This window comes from Cynocephalus volans, chromosome 10 (assembly GCF_027409185.1).
Source record: "Cynocephalus volans isolate mCynVol1 chromosome 10, mCynVol1.pri, whole genome shotgun sequence".
In the NCBI taxonomy this organism is placed as follows: Eukaryota; Metazoa; Chordata; class Mammalia; order Dermoptera; family Cynocephalidae; genus Cynocephalus; species Cynocephalus volans.
The window spans coordinates 109,142,103-109,163,202 of NC_084469.1; the positions used below are offsets into that span (position 1 = coordinate 109,142,103).

At 52.1% G+C, this 21,100-nt stretch overlaps 1 protein-coding gene across 2 annotated transcripts in view; it reads right to left on the reverse strand.

Moving 5' to 3' along the window:
* Positions 1-266: 266 nt before the first annotated feature.
* Positions 267-21,100, reverse strand: part of MED26 (mediator complex subunit 26) — a 33,952-nt gene continuing 13,118 nt past the window's right edge. Inside the window, exons 1-3 of one of the 2 annotated variants that reach the window (XM_063112800.1) lie at positions 4,161-4,208; positions 2,588-2,662; positions 267-1,979 (exon numbers count right to left, since the gene is read on the reverse strand). In XM_063112800.1, the coding sequence (XP_062968870.1) occupies positions 324-1,979; positions 2,588-2,662; positions 4,161-4,202 (1,773 nt within the window). In that variant the 5' untranslated portion in view covers positions 4,203-4,208 and the 3' untranslated portion in view covers positions 267-323. Of the gene's footprint in view, positions 1,980-2,587; positions 2,663-4,160; positions 4,209-21,100 lie in introns of those variants that run through there. The other variant, XM_063112799.1, reaches the window with a different exon arrangement.

The window sequence follows — 21,100 nt, forward strand, 5'->3', positions numbered from 1 at the left end:
GGTGCTGGAAAGAGTCCACACCTCTCCTGGGGTGGGGGACTAACGCTTTTATAGCTGGCTTGCTATAGAGTTCTGAACTCACGGTGCCATCCTTCCTTCCGCACGGTCCTTCCTTTGCACTTTTGTTAGTAAACTGGTAGCAGCATTTCACAAAAGAAGGAGAGTTTTGAGGGAAGAGTGCAGAGACACCGTGTGACTCCCACCCCTCCCTCCCGCCCCGGCCGGACTCCCGGGTACCCAACTGCTGAAGGCGGCTGGGCCCCGGCCACCCGCCAGCCCCAGCTGCCACAAGGTGGGAATGCACTTTGTGGCCGAGGGGCCGGTCAGTCCAAGCAGACATAAGGCAGAACGTTCAACCGCCCGTCGTCACCGTGCGGGTCGAGTGATATGCACTGCGTCCAGTCATACCAGTTACCCTGTGTGTCCTGACACCCGTTCACCCCCGGCCACTGGTGGGCCTGGATTCTGTCAAGATCGTCCTGTGTGACATCCCGGGTCAGCCCTGGCAGGTCCACGGGCAGGCTGTGGGGCACCAGCACGTGTGGCTTCCTGGCCCCACGCCGGGTGCTCTCCTCCTGCTTCAGGTACTCAGACATGAAGTGGTGAGCCCCTGGGGTCTGCGCGCCCGATGATGAGAGCAGGCTGCTCTGCCGGCTCAGATAGGACTGGATGATCTCGTTGCGCGACAGCTCCTTCCAGTTCGTCTGTTCAAAGGGGCTCTGGAGGCTGGCCTTGGCCTCCTGCTTGTCCAGCTCTGTCCTGGGCAGCTGTTCTGTGTGCACAGGGCTGTCTGCCCTCACTGGCTCTTTCTGCGTCAGAGGTTTGATCTGCCTCGTCATGGGGTCAAAGGTGAGCTTCCGTTCTTTTAACCGCACAGGCTTGACACCTGCCTCGGCCACCTGCCCGTCCAAGTTTACTGTGTAGTCTCGAGGCCGGTACCTCTTCTTCTTTTTACTGTCTGAGCCACCCGAAGAGGCAGCGTCGCTGTCCGCCTTGGAGGAGTCTGGGGAGAAGCCTACCCGGGGCAGGAGGGGCTCAGCCGGGGACAGCCCTGCCTTGCAGCCTGGCCCCGCCAGCCGCTGGTGGCCCTCGGGCTGCTCTAGCCAGCGCACTGGGCTCTCTGCACCTGGCAGCAGCTCAAGCCGCCGCACAGGGGGTGTGGACGGCTGGGCCAGTGGAAGTGGGGACGGCACCTGTGTGGCATCAAGGGACTGGGGCCGTGGTGAGGGGATGGGCACGGAGCCCTTGGGTGCGTATGAGCTCTGCTGCCGGGAAAAGGGGCCCTCGTGCCGTGAGTTCCGGGGACTGAAAGAGCAGTGAGGGAGCCCCTTGGGGTGAGGAGGCCCTGGAGTCTCGTCTACCCTGTCCAGCTGCTGCAGCACTGAAGGCTTTATCTGCAAGCAGGGGCCGGGGGGCTTGCCCAGGCCTGGGGAACTGGTGTGCGGCCGCACGGCATTGACAGGGATCTTGCCACTGTGCTTGTCATTCTCACCGCGCTCCAGGCGGCTGCCCTCGGCGCCCACGTGCCCACTGCCATCCAGTGGTCCAGGGAAGGTCTCCGGGCTCCCGCTGATCCCGTTGGTGGGGAGGGGGGATGAGTTAGGGACCAGGGGATCGTGGCTGGCTTTGGAGACCTTGGGAGGCGGCCCAGGGTGGCCGAGGTCACGCTGGTCTCCCCGGCGCTTGCGGCTTCCCAGCCTGTCCAGCCGCTGCCCAGGCAGCCTCTGGATGTCGTTGCGATTCTTCAGGTCGTGGATGCTCTTGGGTGTGCCGGCCGCCCCCGCCTCCGGCCGGCAGTTATGGGCACCCCCGTTGGCCGAGCTGGCAGCCCCTGCCAGCCCCCGCAGCGCTGCCTCATTCTGGTGAACAGGCTCAATGAGCTTCTGCCAGCCCCGCAGCAGCTTCTTGGCCCGCCGGGCGAGCTCCTCGTTCTTGGTCTTCTTGCGGACGTCGTTGATGAGCTTCCCAAGGCGTGTTTCCTACAACCAGAGACACAGATGGACACTTCTGAGACAGGGACATCCCCATGAAAAGGGTGCTGAGCCAGAAAGGGTGGAAAGCGCCCCTGGCTTTGAAATGACCCCTCCCCCACTGACCCCTGAACTGCCACAGCTTCCCCGACACAGAACCAATGAGGATTTCTGGTCCTCTGTAACAAAAGAAATCCTCAAACCCAGTTCTTAAGAACTTAAGATCCCAAGGTCGCAGGTGGCTTTCTCAGAAGCATGGTCCCCCAGGCTCCCAGCACCTGGAGGCTGTGGACCATTAGGACCACTGCAAGGACACTCTTGGGATGACAGCATGCAGGGGTCAAGGCAACAGCACAGAGGACCTGGTCCTCAAGCAGAGGTCCAGGGACCGCGTCACTCACTGGAGCCTCCTGCAAGCATGCCTCTGCCAGTATCCCCACATGCCCTCGTGGTGTCAGGGCGCAGAGGAGAGAGTCCAGTTCTGGGATTAACGCCACCCCATGCCTGCAGCACAAAGCGCCTCACTTGGTCCTCGGAAGGCCTCACTGGACTAGTGAGGAAGGACCCAGGTGGGGCTGCCCTCCCCCTCCCAAATGCTTGAGCCCAGGGACACTCACCTCCAGTGCTTCTTTGGTAATGGGGTATTTCTCCAGGCTGGAGATGACTTCCAGCACTGCCACCATGTTCCGGATCTGCAAAACAACAGCCATTCATCAGGCCCCCACTCTTCTCCCCTGGAAGGCTGGGAAGCCCAATCCAGCCTGTTCCAGTCTTTCCCTCCCCTAGAGCAAGAGAGGCTGGCACCACAGAAATCCCCACCCTATGTCACTTCCTATGTGCTCCCTGGGGCGAATGTGACCCCCAGCACTCCCCGTCAACCCACTGCCTGACCTCTTCCAGTGCATGGCGTGCAACTTGCCCCAGCCCCTCCTCCGTGCCCACTTGCTGCTGAAACTCAAGACGCTTATGAAACCAGATCTGCTCCTGATACCTGAGATGAGCTCGACCCTGCCATCTGATGGAAGCGGAGGTGGCATTGAAAGATTTATCAAATAAAATACACACAAGCCTAGAAAAAAAGATCAAGACACAGTAAGCCACAAAGAGAGAAAAACGCCACAAAAGTGGGAGACGACACAGGCCAGGAGGCCCTGCAGAAGAGGTATCTGGAGCATCCAGGGAATGCCTGGGCAGCAAGAAGGCTGACAAGGGCCCAGTTAAAGTGGTCAGAAGACAAGAACAGGCACCTACAAAACAGGCGACAGCAGTGCGACGCTCATCTTTATTAGTCATCAAGGAAATGCAAACTGAACCCACACGTGGGTTGGTGAGCTCCACGCCCCACTGGCAGAAGCGGTATCTGATGACTCTGGGGGCTCTGCAGCAAAGTGGAGCATGTACACCTCCCGCGACCACACAGCCCGTCCCTTTTACCACCTCACTGCAAGCCAAACCCAGCCCTAAGCACCTTCCACGCGCTACTAACTTGCTTGCTTGCTGCAGCAGGCCCACGGGCTGGGTGTGTTGTCACCACATTGCACAGAGGCAGACTCCTGCTCGCAACAGTCACCTCACAGCCCTGGAAACTCCTGCCGTGTGAGCCAGGAAACAGTGCGGAGTGGCACGGGTCATGGTGGTCAAATGCTAGAACAACACGCGTGTCCACCAAGGGTCAGGGGAGCAGACTGATCATTTTAAGAGGAATTTCACAGCAACAGAAGCAGGCTAACCACAGCCTCAGCGAATCAACAAGGACAATGTGAAAACTAAAACTCTATAGCTTCTGGAAGAGACACAAGATCTTTGCAACCTTGGGATAGACAAAAATATTCCTTCTTGGAGCCCCAAAGCACTGTCTAGGAAAAAGTACTGATAAAGCATACGAATTAAAATGAACAACTGCTTATGAAAAGACACTGTTCAGCCTGGGGGACTATGCTGCCAAAACATGCCTGGTGAAGAATGTGGATCCAGAAGAGATAAAGAACTCCATAGGTACCTGGTGGGCTAGCCAGTAGGTGGGAGGCCACCGGCCCCTGAGGAAGCCCCCTCTGCTCTCCACAAGACACACACACTATGACAGAGTTATACAGGCACACGACAAAGAGCACGTCTCCCACCCAGCCACTGTTGCGTTTCCTTACATGTTTTCCAGAAATACCCCTTGCACATACAAATGCAGACACACACAGCTATCTCACGGTGAGGAGGCTGGGCCCAAAGGGACAGCATGCCATCTGCTCCTGGTCCTGGGGCTCCAGCACCAATGGGGTTCCTGGGTTTGCTACATGGCCTCGTCTCCACCCACCCATGACCTTGCCCTGGTATATTTAGAGCCCTGGGTCCCCACATACTCCTGAACCAGCAGTCCCTGCAGAGCGGAACACTGCCCAAACCCAGCTAGCCAGGCAGCACAGAGTGTCCTTGTCCTTGAGCAGACACCATCCTGCTGCCAGACAGGAGGGAGGAGGCAGAACACCTGGGCAACCCCAGGGTCTGGCACTGAGCTGTGCCCCAGAAATCGGCACTGAACCTACAGACAGCCACAGAGCCTCCTGGAAGCTAGATGGGAGCTGGGGACGTGGGATGAAGGTCTGAGGGCCCTGCCCACGTGCTCATGTGTCCCCCCACCCCGCTCGGGGCTGCCTGAGGAGCTGCATTCAGGCATGCGCAGAGAGGCTTTCAGAGTTCAGGGCCCTTGGTCCTATGGTAAATGCTACATACTCTGTGGTGCCCTCTGCTGCCAGTGTGCAGGCCACTTTCCTGAGGAGTAAAGGAAGCTAGACAGAGTGAGAGGATGGGTACCCAGCAGGACCACTCAACTCAACTAGAAGAACTGAACCACTGCCATCATCCCAGAAGACTGCCTGTCTGCCCTGTTTCTGGGTCACTCTGGTACCTATCTGCGTGGGAGTGCACTCGATCCTAACCCCCAGCACACTATTCTGGAGTGGCCGCCCTCGGAGGATGGCTTTAGAGCAGCTCCACGTGCTCATCCCGTTGCATATGGTGGCCCAAGGGCCATTTACAGCCTCTTGCTATCAGGAATAGTCTGGTGCATCCGTGGCCCTTTCTTCCTCTGGATTTCTCCCTTGGGATTCATTCCCAGTTCAAAAAGACCTGTCCCTGCCCACTGGTTTTCCTCAGTTTGGCCAGTGGCTGCGGGAAGTGCCTGCAAAGGTGGCAGGAGTGGGAAGAGGGTGGCAGCATAACCTGAGGGCAGGCTGCTCTGGGAAAGGCAGGGGGCCAAGCAGGGAGGAGCACTTGGGGAAGTGGCCAGGACCCCTGACCTGCTGTTCCACAGGCAGGACAGGAAGTTAGCGGGTGGGCCCAGGTGTAACCCTGGTATACACACAGGCCCACCCCAGCCTCCTAGGAAGTGAATGTCGATGGAACTGACTCCTTAACTATCACACTGAGTACGTGCAGATCCATGCAGTGCAACCCAGTACACATGAGATAACAGGAAAGTGAATGTCAATCCCACGTTTCTGGAATCTCACAGAGAGACCAAGAAGGCCTGGTCTCGGGCCAGATGCCTTGTGGCCATCGGAAATACTGAGGTTTGTGTCCAGAAGAGGGCGAACCAGCCGGGCCCCCAGAACAGCACTTGGGCACACAGGTGCCCACTGGCAGAGCACCCATGTTGCTGAACACGCCCTCACTCACACCGAAGGGATGCTCCGGGGACACAGGGAGGGGACAACCCCTCACTCAAGACCACACAGATGCCAGTGTTCCCAGTGCTTTTATGTGGTTGTCCCACAACGAGAGAATCAAGAGCAGGTGCAAAGTCCCCCAGAAAGCTTCCAGAAGGGCTAGCACCTTTGTCCCTGGAGAGTCCTTCAGCCCATGCTAAGCTACTACCCAAGTCAGCTTAACCAGGGACATCTGCTGCTTAGCTCACAGCAAGTGTGAGGAAAGAAGCAGGGCTGGCCACGCGCAGGGGCGAATCCAACAGAGAGGATGGCAGCCAACCCTCAGAAGCAGCCTGGGCTAGGGTCTGGTGCGCAGGCACCACACACCTGCTCGCCCGACCCCAGCAAAATCCCATCCTGCATGCCCCAGGTCACAGGGAGCAATGGCTGACGAACCAACTCCACAGCACGCTGCCCTCCATGCAAACTACCAAAGACACACTACATCTCACCTTCTCGTGACATGTTTTAGAATATTTCCTTAAAAGATGGTGTGATCTGGAACCTGCTACAGAATAATCCACGCGGTGTAGGTGGCGGGATGGGGATGGATGAAACAATGTTGATCTGCTGTAGACAGGTATCTACTGAAGTGGGGCTGGTTACCTTATTCTCTCCACTTTTATGTTTGAGTATGGCACAAATAGGGAAGGTTAGAAAACATGCCTGTTCTAGCATTTGGAAGGAAAATTTCACTGGATCTAGAAGGAACTGGCACCTGCTCAGAGATGATATGAGCAAATACCTGTCTCTAAGTCCTCGCAGTGGCCCCATGCTCTCACTATCTGGTGCCTTCATGGGCAAGAGGGCCAAGGGCTGGGGAGGACCCTGTTTTCCTGCACAGTGAGACTGTCTCGAGCCTCCTAACCTCTGATTCAAATGACATGGCATATTCTATCTGATGAAGACATCAGCAGCACCTCACCAAGCCCCCTACAGGCTATGGAGTGGCCGCTGAATAAAACCAGTGCAAAAACAACACACACTCCTAGGGCTGCAAAGAGGGGGCTACAAAAGCCAGTGCCAGCTTTCCACCCCTGCCCACTCTCACAGGTGGTCTCAAGCTTCCCTTCTAACGGGACCCACAGAGAGCCTGGGCTACAACACTTCCTTTGTGCTCTGAGAGGGAGCCTAGGATGGCCACAGCCACAGAGAGGGCAGCTGAAACCAGGAGGAAGGAGTTGGCAAAGGGGGGTTCCAGGTTTCCAACATGAGGGCAGAAGCCCCTGCCCCTCTATGGGAGGGCCTCTCGGGCACTGAGGATGCCCTGGTGTGTGCACACACCAGGCTGGAAGCCAGGCAGGAGGGGCCAGGGTTTGGGGGCACTTCACGGAGGGGCGTGGGCCAGGTCACTTGTCCTGAAAGGGCAGAAATGTGGCAAGGAGCCAACAGTAACCCACTGGCCACAGCTGAGCTACAGGCTCAGAACTTTCTTCCTAAGCTTCCCCTGAAGGCCAGCTGGCGGCACTGCCCTGTGGCTGCTCTCTGAAACCTAATCACACCTTGGACCCCTCCCGAGTCCAGAAGACCAGACTGTCTTCAGAAAACCTGCCCACTCTGTGGAATCATCTTTCAAACCAAACCGTCACAGTAAAATATTTTCATTGGGCCTCATCAGATGTCTGGGTTTTTCTTCTGTGAATCAGATGGCTGGATCCGGATGCCAAGCTGGGGCTAGTGCAGTGGAGCAGATGCACCACTGAACAGCTTCCTCCTCACCCTATTTCAGGGCTACCTTGGTAAAACCCCCAGGTCCAGAGTAATGACGGCCTGTGGGGGATTTCCAGCCCTGATCTGAAAGAAGGAACTGAGATGCTGAGTCTGGAGTCCGAGTGGCCCCTCAGCTCACCACCCCCTTTTTCTCCACATCTGATAGGCTCCCACCTGCCTGCAGTCCCCAGCCTCTGGGATTGAAGCTGGTGGTGTGCAGCTGTGATGGCAAAGGGGAATCCCTGCACTCCCCGAGCTCTGACCACCCGTCAACCTGAGGGCAGCAGGCCAGGGCAGGCCCACCCTGCCCAACGCCCATAGGACCACCACTAGATGGGTCCTCCTGGGGCCAAGTTCTCTCCCTTTTCATCCTCTCAAGCCCACTTTACAGGTAAGGAAGCTTAGGGCCTGGCAAGGTAATGGATGTCCAGGTGGACGACATAGCTAGCCTGGCAAATCTCTGCCTAACACACATGGCCCATCTAGTGCTTTACTAGGTGGGGTGGGGGGTACCCAGACACCACCAGGCTGCAATAACATTGGCATCCTGCAGCAGGGAAATGCATGGGTTACAAAGGGTTACTTGAAGCCACACAGGGCCACCTCGACCTTGGCACAGGGGCACCACAACAGGGGCTTCAGTCCATGCCCAAGGCTCACCACGAGCCATGGGCCACGATGATGGCACTGGAGGCTGCTCCCTTCCTGGCTGGCCCCGGAAGCAGTGCACACCAAACTTGGACTTTCACAACCCACCAAGCAGTCCTGCATCCCCCCCGCCTCACAGTCTGGCCAGCCCTCCTGACCACCCTGGGGGCCCGCATCCATGTAGTGCAGCCCACACCTCTCGATCTGTGGGCTCAAAGCAAGCCAGGTCAGCAGCCCCCAGTGAGGCCTCAGCAGCAAAGCACCTGTAAAACAAGCTCACTTTAAAAACCAACACTGTGGAAGTTTTTTTTTTTTAATGCAGAATGGTCTAGACAAGAATTTACAAAAACCATTTAGCTCAAACGACTTTGGAAGCAAGCTGCTTTCCAAACCAAAACACGTCACAGATGGCACCCAGAAGCAAGCAGCCGGACTTCAATGTGCTAAGCATCCTAATGCCATCCCCCGGCTCGGTCACCTCCCCACCCCCACCCAAGTCATGTCTGCTGAGTGCTCAGGTGAATGAAACAGGGCTTTGAGGGGGGCGAGTGCTTGTCTGTGATTTGTCCCGGCCACACTGTTTTCAGCCAGAGCAAGTATTATTGCTTCTGCCCAGTGCCACACACATTCCCAGACAACTGGGACCCAAATTGCCACTGCCACAAGCTGGTGCAGGAGGTGGTGCCTGTGCTCCTACAAGCCCACCCACTTCCCACTGCTGTCCCCCTGCGCATGGAAAGCCGCCCCAATCCTCCCTCTTGGCTCCGGAAGGTGCAGCCCGCGCTGCTCTGCCTCACCGGGCCCCACAGCCAGGCAGGGGCGAGGGGAGCCTCCCTTGGGTGGCTGAGCATCAAGGGGCCAAGCAGGTCCACAGGGCTCTGCTGTGAGGATGCCTTCCTCCGAGGGGACCTGCGGGAGCCTCAAACCCACAGGGGCGAAGTCCCTCATTCACAGCTTCACAGGGGAAGAACACAACAGGGCAGGGAGAGGGGTGGTGTCCCATCCCAGCCACAGCCGTCAAGTCCCCCACCTGCAAATGTACTTCCTCTCCAGATGGCAGGGCGGGACCCACTGACTCCTCCAGGAGTGGCCAGCCACCCACGTGGCCTGTCACTGTCTAGTGGCCCTAACCGAGAGGCAGAGCGTGCAGAGGCACGCTGCAGCTCGGCCAGGGGCTGGAGGCCAGCCCCAGCCCAGGCAGCACCCCACAGGAGACCCAGAAAGAGAAGCCCAGTGCAGGGCGGCGGGGCTCCCTTGGCACACGGGAGGGAGGGCAGGGCAGGGAGGCAGCACTGCTCCCCACTGCCATGGCCCCCAACTGTCCCTTCCTCCCTCCTACTTTGTCTCAGCAGCTTTTCCTGACCACATACTGACCTAAACTCTCCTGACCTCTGAATCAGGTCCATAAGACTTACAATTCTTGTTGTAATTCCGCCCTTTGTGAGAGCACAAGAGCTCTCAAAACATCATCTGTAAGTGGTTCATTCCTAGACTGATACAACTGGAAAGCTGGAGAGCCAAGCACAGCTCTTTATTTCCGCCATAAATGCTCACAGAAGGGTCCTGCTGACAGCAGGCTGGATGGGGGTTTCTCCCTCCCAGCCTCTCTTCTAGCAACAGCCAATAAGAATGCCAGCTACAGAAGACTGGAAATAACCCACTGCCCATGGGAGGGAACACACGCACAGTGCTCAGTCCATATACACGTAAGATGGGTGATCCCAAGGAAGAGCGAGCCAGCTTTTCAGGAACTGACAGGGAACAACCTCCAAGAGACTGCCAAGCACAAACAGGGAACAACCTCCAAGAGACTGCCAAGCACAAACGGGCAGGCATGCAACAGCACACCCTGTACTACCACCTGGAAGAACCTGGGCTGGGGCTGGCAGATAAGGATCAGGCATTACCTGGCCCAATGCTGACACAAGCAAGACCGGTCACCAACCTAAGCCCAGTTTCTCTTCCATGAGCCCGGGAAAACCACAAGATGGTATCTGCAGGTCCTAAGTGGTGGACTGACCCCCATCCCAGGAGACCATGCCCACAGGGGCCAGCCATGAGGGCTGGAACCCTCGCTACCATCGAGAGCAAGCCTGCCTAAGGAGAGCAGCATGCCACCCCAACTGGGCTGCTGTAGCATTCTAGGAACTAGACATTCTAGAATTCCCCACAAGTCACCAAGTGTTTTCTGAGCATCAACTGCAGGCAGGCACTCCACCAAACTCTAGACCTGCTGGATTCAGGGATTATGGCCGGCCATGGGCAAAGTCAAGGACAGAAGCAACAGGTGAGGCTCAAACCTGGGCTGCCAGGAATCCTGGTGTGGGGGAGCCTCGAACTACAGGTAAGAGGATGAGGACATCCCTCTTCTCAGAGGGGGCTCAAGCACAGATGGGCAAAAGTGACCATACCCACAAACAAGGACAAGGACACCCCTGGCAGCAGTAGGAGGTCAGTGTGCTACAGACACATAAATAGCATGCAGCATCTGGTGGCCTCACTTTCCTGGGCACTCCCTATGGGGTCACCAAGTCTGTTGTGAGCTTGGGCGGGGGGGGGCGGGCAGGAACTGACAGAACCTCAGCGGGGGCCCAGTCTGGTTAAATCACTTGGCAAATCTGAGGGCAAGCAGCAAGGAACTCTTGTGCCCATTTTACAGGACAGGAATCTGAGTCTCCAAGAGATCTGCAAACTCACTGCAAATTAAGCAGTGGGGTGTGCCTGTCCCACCGGGCTGCATGAACTTAGTAACGGTCACTCCAGGGCAGAAAATACCAGGAGGGCTCTGTGGCTGGCGCTGGTCAGCTGGCAGCTCTGAACCCACCCACCCAGCTGTTCCCTCATCCACTAAGTGGGGACGATAACAGAAGCCTCCTTCATGGTTCTCAAGAGGCTGACAAGACACATACATGGACACCTAGGGCAGTGTCTAGTGCACAGTTGGCACTCAGGAAGGAGGGTCACCACAGAGTCCTCTGAGTGCCACGTGACTACACTTGGCAGGGGCTCAGGTCCAAGGCCACCCCTCCCCTCATCTGGTACCCTGCAGCATCTGGGCTGTGGGTGGAGCTGGAGGGATAGCAGTGGGTAAAGGGATCCCTGCAACAGGGGCCACCCCAGAGAGAACCAAAGACACTGTCACCCGTGGAACACAACGGTGAGTCTGAGGATGATGAGATCACAGACCCCCACAGCAGGTATTATGTCACTTCCCCAACGAGGAAGCCAGGTTAGCTGGCCACAGGTTCATTTCTACCCTAACCTGCTAACTCTGTGCAGTCAGCACATCCCTGTGTCCACACAGCAGGCCATTAGTGAATCTTGCTGGGGACCGGGGCTGAAATGGAGAGCTGGCTCAAGGTAGGGCAATGGAAAAATAGTCTCAGGATGAGGAAAATCTGCATGTCTACACAGGGAAAGAAGACAGTGAAGAAAGGGAGACTGGAAACTAAAGCAGTGGAGGTAGATACTGAAAATCAATGCGACTGACCATATTAAGAGGCTAAAACGAAAGGCTTTATGATCATCCCAATGGTTGCGGAAAAAGCATTTGACAAAACTGCTCTGCAAAGTGGTAAAAACCCTCAGCAAACTAGGGATAGAAAAAAACTTCCCCAGCCTGATAAAGTGCTTCTACAAAATGCCCACAACTAACATCATCCTTGATGGTGAATGGCTGAATTCTCCCCTTGAGAACAGGTAAGTACAAGGCAAGGATGTCTACTCTCACCACTTTAAAAAAAAATTTTTTTTTTTTTTTGGTGGCTGACTGGTATGGGGATCTGAACCCTTGACCTTGTTGTTATTAGCTCCACACTCTAACCAAGTGCGGTAACTGGCCAGCCCCTTCTCAACACTTCCATCCAGCTCTGTACAGCAGGTTCTAGCCAGTGCAATTAGGCAAGAAAAAGAAATAAAAGGCATCCAGATTGGAAAGGAGTAAATAAAATTGTCTTTATTCAGGACAGGACAGTCTCCTGGAAAATCTTACCAAATCTACACAAAAGCTATTAAAGTAAGTGAGTTTAGCAAAGTTGAAGGATACGAGATCAATATACAAAATTCTACTGTATTTCTATATGTAAGCAACAAACATTCAGAACTTGAAAGTTAAACCAATTCCATTTAAAATAGCAATTAAAAAAATATAAAGTACTTAGGGATAAATTTGACAAAAGACACCCAAGATCTCAACACTGAAAACTTCAAAACATAGCTGGGAAAAATTAAAGGAGGCATCAATCAACGGAGAGAGACATCAAGTTAATGGATCATTAAAATGTCGATTTTCCCCCAAACTGACTCTATAGATTTAATGCAATCCCAATCAAAATTTCAGCAGCATCTTTTGGAGAAATTGACAAGTTGACTCTAAAATGTATATGGAAATACAAAAATCTTAGAACAGCCAAAGAAATCTGTAAAAAGGAAAATTGGAAGACTCACATCTGAGTCTTATATATATATATATGGTCACTTCATTCTTTACAAAGGTAATTCAATAGGGAAAGAATAATCTTTCGACAGACAGTGCTGGATCAACTGGACAGCCATATGCAAAACAAACAAAAACCCCTTGCCCCACCAGGGGCAAGGCAGGCAACAAACAAGCAAGGCAGACCATGTGCCTGCACTAAAAGCTATGAAGAAAACAAACAGTGGGACACGTGAGGGGAGGGCTTCCCCAGTGACCACCAGGCCAGGAGCCCCAGAGAGAACCTGGGGCAGTGAAGTATCTAGATTAGAGCAAGAAGCCTACTGGCCCCACACACCCCCTTCAAGGCAGCTGGCTCATCAAGAACCGATGAGGGACACTACAACCAGGAGAACCGCTTCAGCAGCCAGCTGCAAAGGCACAGAGGCATCCTGGACAAGGAGCCTGTGGCCCGGCAAGCAGGCCAAGGGGCACCAGGGCCCCAGTAGGCAAGACTCCAGGCCTGGCCAGATCTCTGCCTGCGCACGCACCAGTACCTCTGCTCTTCTTGGGCTGCTGGGCCCTTCAGCATTCATGCCAGCTCAGGGAGAGGGACTCTTCCTAGGTGTGTGCTGGAGCCAGCTCACAACAGTTCCTGTCTGATAACCCAAGGTGATACCTTCAGGAGTCTTGGGAGCCATTATTAAAAGTTAAATGATATAACCTTACAGTAGGTTATACTGAAAACAAAGGAGACACAATAATCAACACTCACCACTTCCTATTTATTTTACCATATTTACTATTATATAAATTTTGAGGTTAGTCATGACTACTGTATCTGTACAAAGGAAGTGGTGTGCTACTGAGTTACCTCTTCCAACTCCACATTCAGGGACATCACGTTAGAAGCTTCAGTCAGCCATGGTGGGAGTATTTACACCATGGAAATGGGCAAACACTATAAATCAGGGCTTAGTTTTATGTGCTCTAGACCAGGAGTCTGCAAACTCCTGGGCCACATCCCTAATGCGGTCTGTTTTTGTAAATAACAGGTTGCTGTTGCTGGTTTTTTTTTAAATTTTATATATTGTTTATGGAGGTGAAATTCATATTTTTTTTTTTTTAAGATGACCGGTAGGGGGATCTTAACCCTTGACTTGGTGTTGGCAGCACCACGCTCTCCCAGGTGAGCCACGGCCAGGCCAGCCAAGTGAAATTCATATTAACATAACATTAACCACATAAAGTTTTACTGGACAATCAGGCTCATTTGTTTACATAATACTGTCTATGGCCACTTTTGTGCTACAAAGGTAGAGTTGCAACAGAGACCCTATGGCTATTATGGCCTGCGAAGCCAAAAATATTTACTATCTGGCCCTTTACAGCAAAAGTCTTCCAACTCCTGGGGTTTGGACTTAAGAAAGTGATGGAGAAAATGTTAATAATGCAGATTAAACTTAAAAGCCTAAAGCTGTTACATGGGTAACAGCACAAACAATTAAGAAAATATTATTAGAGCATTCAGATACTATTATCTAATTCAGCAAAGATATCACTTGACTCATTAACATAAACAAAAATATGAACTCATAGTCACATCAGAACCACACTCATAAGGTAATACAGAAGCTCAGCAAAAATCAATGAAAGCCCCTGGTGAGAAGCAACTGGCTACGTGGAACTGACAATAGTGTTGTATATTTCATCATTTGCATGTTATATGCTACCCATCCTTTATATCAGCGAAATTTATAAACGTGTGTACGTGCGCGTGCACTTTTTCTTCCTGGAGAGCCAGTTATCAAATGTTTAGCGGCACACCACTGCCTATACCTAAACACACAAAATTATAAAAATTAGAGCTTCATTTTTTGGAAGTTCTTGAAATAAAGTTCAAATGAAACTAAAATCCATTTGCATTACTGTATTTCAACATTACACATAAATGAAAAGAGGGAAGAACTTGGATTCCTTAGATGTCAATTCTTACTAATTTTTTAATGTTTTTTTTGGCAGCTGACCAGTACAGGAGTCCGAACCCTTGACCTTGGTGTTGTAACACAGTTCTCTAACCAGCTGAGATAACCAGCCAGCCCAAAATTTTTAATTTTTCCTAAAAAAAAAAGCTCCTAAGTTTTATCACCTCCTCGTGCAAACAAAATTTCTCCACAGTGATTGTGAAAATCAAGCAAAACAGAAACAAAAGAAAAAACCAAAAACTCATACCCTAACATATAAAAGTGATATTTATGGACAAAAGTGCTCTTCCTTATTAAAAAAAAATCAAAAATTTTATTTCGGCAATGTTATTCAATACAAGTTCCATATCAAATATGTTCCCTAACACTTTGTACTTTATTTTTTTATAATTTGTATTGAAGAAATGTAACATGTGCATTTTCCCCCAGTCCCACCTCCAGTTTACCCGCCGACCCATGTGGACCTTATCACTTCCTGTGTGCATGACATGAAAGAGGCTAAACGCAGTACGGGGAGGGCATGGGGCTCTGTACAATGGGTGGCTGGGAGAGGCCTGAAGGGGTCCAACTGTCACAAGTCTGGGGAGGGGACTGAAGAATCAAGAACGAGGGAAAGGAGTTCAAGTTGAGGCAAGAAAGGAGAGAAGGGTACACGTCCTACAGCATCCGTCGATAGTGACAGTAAGGAGTGCCGGCACCTACGCTACATGCAATTGGAGACCACTGAAGGATAAGAGGCAACAGAGTGGTGTGACCTGGTTATCAGTCTGGAAGGCGCAAGAGGGAAGTTTTCCAAGAGGGATATGGCTAGGGTTGGGCTAGACAAAGGAACGAGGACAGCTCTAGAATGTACATCTTGGCAGTAGAAGGACAGGAACCATGGATGACCCTGGGTGTTTACCAGAGCCAAGGGGTGAGACCCCACTGACCACCATGGAGTAAACCCAGGAATCCACACAGGTCCTCTCAGTCCTGGTGGGATGGATCTCAGTCCTCTGAGAACAGGAAGAAGCCGACTGCTGGACCTGACTGGAGTGATGCACTGCACACCGCTGCTCTGAACCTTCTGGAAATGCATGGGAGGGGAAATAATCCTTTCCCCAGGGTGCAGTACACAGAGACCCACAATCCACTCCACAGGCAATGGCTCTCAACAGTTTTCAAGTGCTCTCAGGCTAAAGCTGTCACTTTTATTTTCATTTTTTTGCAGTTTAATTGAAACAACAATGGAGCACAGGGAAAACAAAAATAATCACCTGTTCACACTGCCCCAACCAGCACAAGTGCTCCCATTTTACCCAAAGTTCTAATTTTTGTGCTCTCCAGATGTCCTTCCTAGCTGTGCTCACTCAGCTGGGTAAACTGCTCCTTTCCTCGGCCCCTTCTGAAAGGCGCATCTCTTTTCTACAGAGCCTGCAGAATCACTCTTCACAGCTCTGAGCTATTCGACTCTGTGGATGACCCAAGTTTCCTAACCTTCTCCCAAGCCATTTAATTAAGAACATTAATGATTATTATTACATGAATATATCCATTAACATTGTTATTTAAAATCATTGGGCATCTGTAAATAAATTTCCAAGAGTAAAATTACTGGGTCAAAGAACGTGAACATGCTATGCCTCTTGCTACATAAATAGTTTCCAAAAAGGTGACAGTAGCTCTGAGTTCCTGCCAGGAGGTAGTATGGGGTGGGGGGTGCAGGGAGATGGGCTGGGAGATATAAAATAGCAACAGGCTGGCTTAACGTCCAGTCCTGATTACCTGCCAGTGCCATTCTTCCCACATGTTTGAGGACAAGGTAGTTTCTGCATATTAAATATCTCTCTGTCAAAGTCTGAGATCGTGCTCAGAATTGTTAATTTTGAGTTCATTACTCATACAAAAAGGATATTGCTCCTGAAAACCAATTTCACACACCTCAAGTTGTATTTTGATCACTCCCATCTGCAACTGCAGCAAAGAGGGATTCAGAAAAGTCTAGGCAAGTTTTAAGCCTGATTATGAGTTTCAAACTAAGCACCTCTTCCAAAGAAGTGTGCCTTTCCTTCCTGAAGTCTGGGGTTTTGTTCTACAACCAATTTCTTCCTGTTTTCCCTCAAGGGAGCTTTTAGAAATGTGTAAAATTATGCAATGTTGTCTTGTAACTGCTCATTGCTGACACTAAAGGAAAGACTATCTTTGAGAAACAACAGCAACTGTGAAAACCAAAGTTAAACACATATCTACAAATGCATCCAGGAGGGTAACCCCCCCCCCCAAAATAAGTGAGCATACGTGTTTAGTGCCTACTAGGTACCCAGCCACTTCCTTTCGAGCACTGTTTACTTTCAGGAGGGTAGAAATTGTCCTCACTTTATAGACCACAGCACTGATGCATGAATATTTGATGTGATTTGTCCAAGGACATACAGCTCTGAGGCAGAACTGCAGAGATCTGAACCCAGGGCTAACTCCCAAACCCCTGCATACTGAGTACGCTTCTTCCTTTCTGTCCATCTTCCTTTATTTGCGGGGATAGGGGTGGGGAGCTCAGAAGATTTCTAGCTGGTTGTTAGAGCCCATTCATCAACTCACACCTAAGAAATGAGAAGGCTATCTCCTACTCCACAAGAACAGACCTCATGAACCAGAGCTGACATGACTCAGGGGCTTTAGAGACATCGGAGAAATCATGTCTGGCTGAGGAGGGGACAGGACACCCTTTGCATCCGCATGCCAGCCCAGGCACAACCTCCTCCCCTACTTCCCACTGCCTTTCCCAGATGGAAAAAGGCAGAACAGTCCCCAGCTCTACCCAAAGCACAGAGAACCCAAGGCCCCGGAAGTGCACTGTCCAATTCAGGTGGGCACCAGCGTCATCGGCTGACCCCTCTTCTCTCTGCAGTGGGCGGCAGTGTTCCCTCATGATGAAGGCAAAGGTTCTATGGGCAAACAGCCAGGCTCACAGCTCAGCTGTGCAGCGGCCAGCTGCTTGACCTCACTCACTAAGCCTCAGTTTCCTCATGTGTAAAATGGGAGAAATCCTGGGCCAGCCCATGGCTCACTCGGGAAGAGTGTGGTGCTGATAACACCAAGGCCAAGGGTTCGGATCCCTATATAGGAATGGCCGGTTGGCTCACTTGGGACAGTGTGGTGCTGACAACACCAAGTCAGGGGTTAAGATCCCCTTACCGGTCATCCTTTAAAATAAATAAATAAATAAAATGTGAGAAATCCTGGCATAGAGTGACCACATAATAAGAGTTGATGCTGCTGTCCTCATAACCATGTTTGTTATGGCCCAAAGATATTAATTGCCTACAGAGAGATAACCCTTATAAAGATTTACACCAAAGCTGGCCAGTTAGTTCAGTTGGTTAGAGCAGATGTTATAATACTAAGGTCAAGGGTTCAGATGTCTGTATTGGCCAGCACCAATAAAATAAAATAATAAATCCAAATTATACATTAAGAACAAGAAAAAAAATATTTACACAAAAGGATGTTGAGCACTTGATTTATTAAATGGGGCTGGTCACTAGATTTAATGAGACCCAGGCCCTCTGGGCTTGGTGACAGAACTCCAGCCTGCAGGTCTATTAACCACTGATGGGGTTAAAATCCTGCCTTGGCCCCTTCCAACTACACAACCTCGGGCAAAGGCAACCTCCCTAACTCCTTTCCTCACGACTGGGGTGACTAAATAGAGGCCAAGCGCCTCTAGGTGATGGCACCACTAGCCCCATGTCACACATAAAGTGACTGAGGCTTGGAGACATTAAGGACTTTGCTCCAAGGTCACCCAGGTAGAAGTAACTGAGAAGGACCTGAAGCCTCCATGCTGAGGTCCAGAAACCCCTGCTAAGGAGAGTGCCTGCCCAGGCCTGGCCCGAGGGAGGAGGCCCTGCACACTTATGCCAGCCTGAGGAGGGGCACCACGCCACTGGGTCCTACTGGCAGCCTCCGGAATCCTCAGACCCAATGGAACTGAGTGATACACAGGACAGGCTCAGTGCCCGTGTGCAGATCACACCACTGCGGCTCCAAGAGACCCCATGTACCACAGGAGAAACCCAAGGGCCTGAATCACAGGAGGGGGAGCATCTCCAAGGGGATTGATCTGCCAAGTCCAGCCACCCCAACACTCGGGAGCTGAGCATCTACCCTGCCCAGGCCCCACTAAACCTGAATTCTTACCCCAAACCCAGCTAGGTCCTCCCAGGTCAGGCACTGCTATGCTCATCCGTAGTTTGAAGTCAGAAAGGGACCCACGTCCATTCATAAGCTGGTTACTGGCCCTAAAAGAATGAATGGGCTCACTACACAGCAGCAAGAAAAGAACCAACCAGTCCTTGCCTTCAAGGGGAATCCGGGAGGGGGAAAGGGTTGGGGAACAACGACAACACAAGCAGCATGTCAGACAGGTTGAAGGAGGTGCTGCAGGAAAGATCCGACCAGGATGCCAGGAACAGTCAGAAAACAGTGCTCCTAATAACTCTCCTGGGACAGCTGGCACTGGTCTTGCTGAGGGAGGCACTCTGGATTATGAGCCTGGAGAGGCAGGTAGGAGGGAGCTGGCTGCAGAAGGAGGGATGGAGGGAGGAAGGCAATCAGTTGGGGGTACATGAGCAGGCCAGGAGCTGACTGATGAGCAGCTGAACATGGCTGGAGCAGGAGGGAAGTAAGAGGCTGCCAGAGCCTGGTGCACAATGTGCTCAGAAGATTCTGTTTAGATTCTCTCGGTTGCAAGTGACAGAAAAGCCAGCTGGGTTTAGTCAAGAAAGGAAGCCACGGGCTCACTTAGCTGACAGTTCAGGGCAGAACTCACCTCAGATCAGCTGGGCCATGGGAACTTAGTCCTCCCCACCCCTCTGGGCTGGTCTCGGGCAGGCTGCCTCCAGGCAGCAGACTCCAGCAGCAACCAGCAGCTCATATCCTCTCCATTCAAGTCTCCCTCAACTACTCAAGCCAAGAACTACTACTTTCACATGCTCTGATTGGGTCACAGGTCCACCCCTGAACAAATCACTGCCCAGGGGGCCGGCCAGTGGCTCACTCGGAAGAGTGTGGTGCTGATAACACCAAGGCCATAAGTTTGGATCCCTATATAGGGATGGCCGGTTAGCTCACTTGGGAGAGCGTGGTGCTGACAACACCAAGTCAAGGGTTAAGATCCCCTTACTGGTCATCTTTTAAGAAAAACAAAAACAAAAAACCCCAAATCACTGCCCAGGAAGATGCAGCCCCATGATTGGCCAGTCTCCAGTTACTACCAACCCAATGGGCATGGACTGAAGAGAGAGAGGGGCAGCTCTGAGGAAACCAGAACGCAGAGACCAGGAAGGCAGTGGGAGCTAGATAGGCTGCCCATCTCCAAGTCTGTGCGTTACTGGCTACCACGCATGTCCACACCCATGATGCTTCAGGCACCGGGCCACATCCCATTCTCCACAGCCTTCCTAAGCAGTGGTATTTACACCCTCCTGAAAATACAAAAGCTGCAAATCTAACCCCGTCCAAGGTTGCAAGATGAAGAGCAGAGTCAAGGTTCTAACTCAGTTATGCCCAAGTCTTCCACCCAAGAGTAAGCCTGTCTTCTCCACTACATGCCACTGTAGTGGATTGAATTATGTCCCCCCAAAACTCATTGAAGCTTGAATTGTATCCCCCATGTTTTATGTATTGGAAACCTAGCCCCCACTGTGACTGTTAAGAGGATGGGAAATCCTATTATGGTAATTGAAAGGTGGAGCCTTGAAAAGGTGATTGGATTGTAGGACCATGAGGCAGTGAATGGATTAAAAATGGTGGTCAGGGGCGTGGTTCTGAGGGCTTTAAAAGAAGAGGAGAGTCTGTCTTGCTCTCTCTGCTTCCACCATCTTGCAATGTGAGACCCCTGAGTCACTTCTGCCACCACCAGACGGACTTGAACTTCCCACCCTCTGAAACTGTAAGCAATAAATGTCGTTTTTCTTTACAAACACCCATTTCCAGGTATTTTGTTATAAGCAACAAATATGGACTAATACAGCCACTTAATGAACTGAGGCTCCACCCAGTTGGCAACATGACCCAACAAGAGGAAATGAAACGTCCAAATCTGTGTTTTGGTCACTCATTCTGAAGCCACCACAGAAGAGGCACAGAGAGGGAAGCACAGGCTGGGAAGCGGCTGCATTAGCTCCCCCTAGAGATCCGGGTTGGAGGAAGGGGGACCCCAGAGTGGCTCTAAGGTGGCTCACAGAGCAGTGCACCATGGCACCACCAATGGACGCAGAGCAGCGTACCAAGGGCAGGAGTAAAGAAGGTACGGGAGTGGGCTGCCTGGATATCCAGGTGCAGGAGTCAGCACTGGAGAGTGAGTATCCAGGTTTTATGGCTCTGAGAACACCCAGTGAAAGTCTTAATGGCCAGATGAGAACCCCGAGCAGTGCTGGACAAAGGCAAATCACGCAGGGAGAAGCAGGCACCACTAGAAGGGAGTGTGCAGAGACAGAAAGGCCAGTGCAGCAATGTGCATGAAAGTGGGGTGGGGGGCCATCATTCACTGTCAGGCTGCGTCATTCCCACATGGAGTGTGCATTCAGCACCAACCCCATGGCAGGCATAGAGGACAGCGAAGGGACCCAGGAAGACAACCTGGAGTGACAAACACAAGAGGCACTCTCGTGCCCGAGGATGGCTCACGTTACA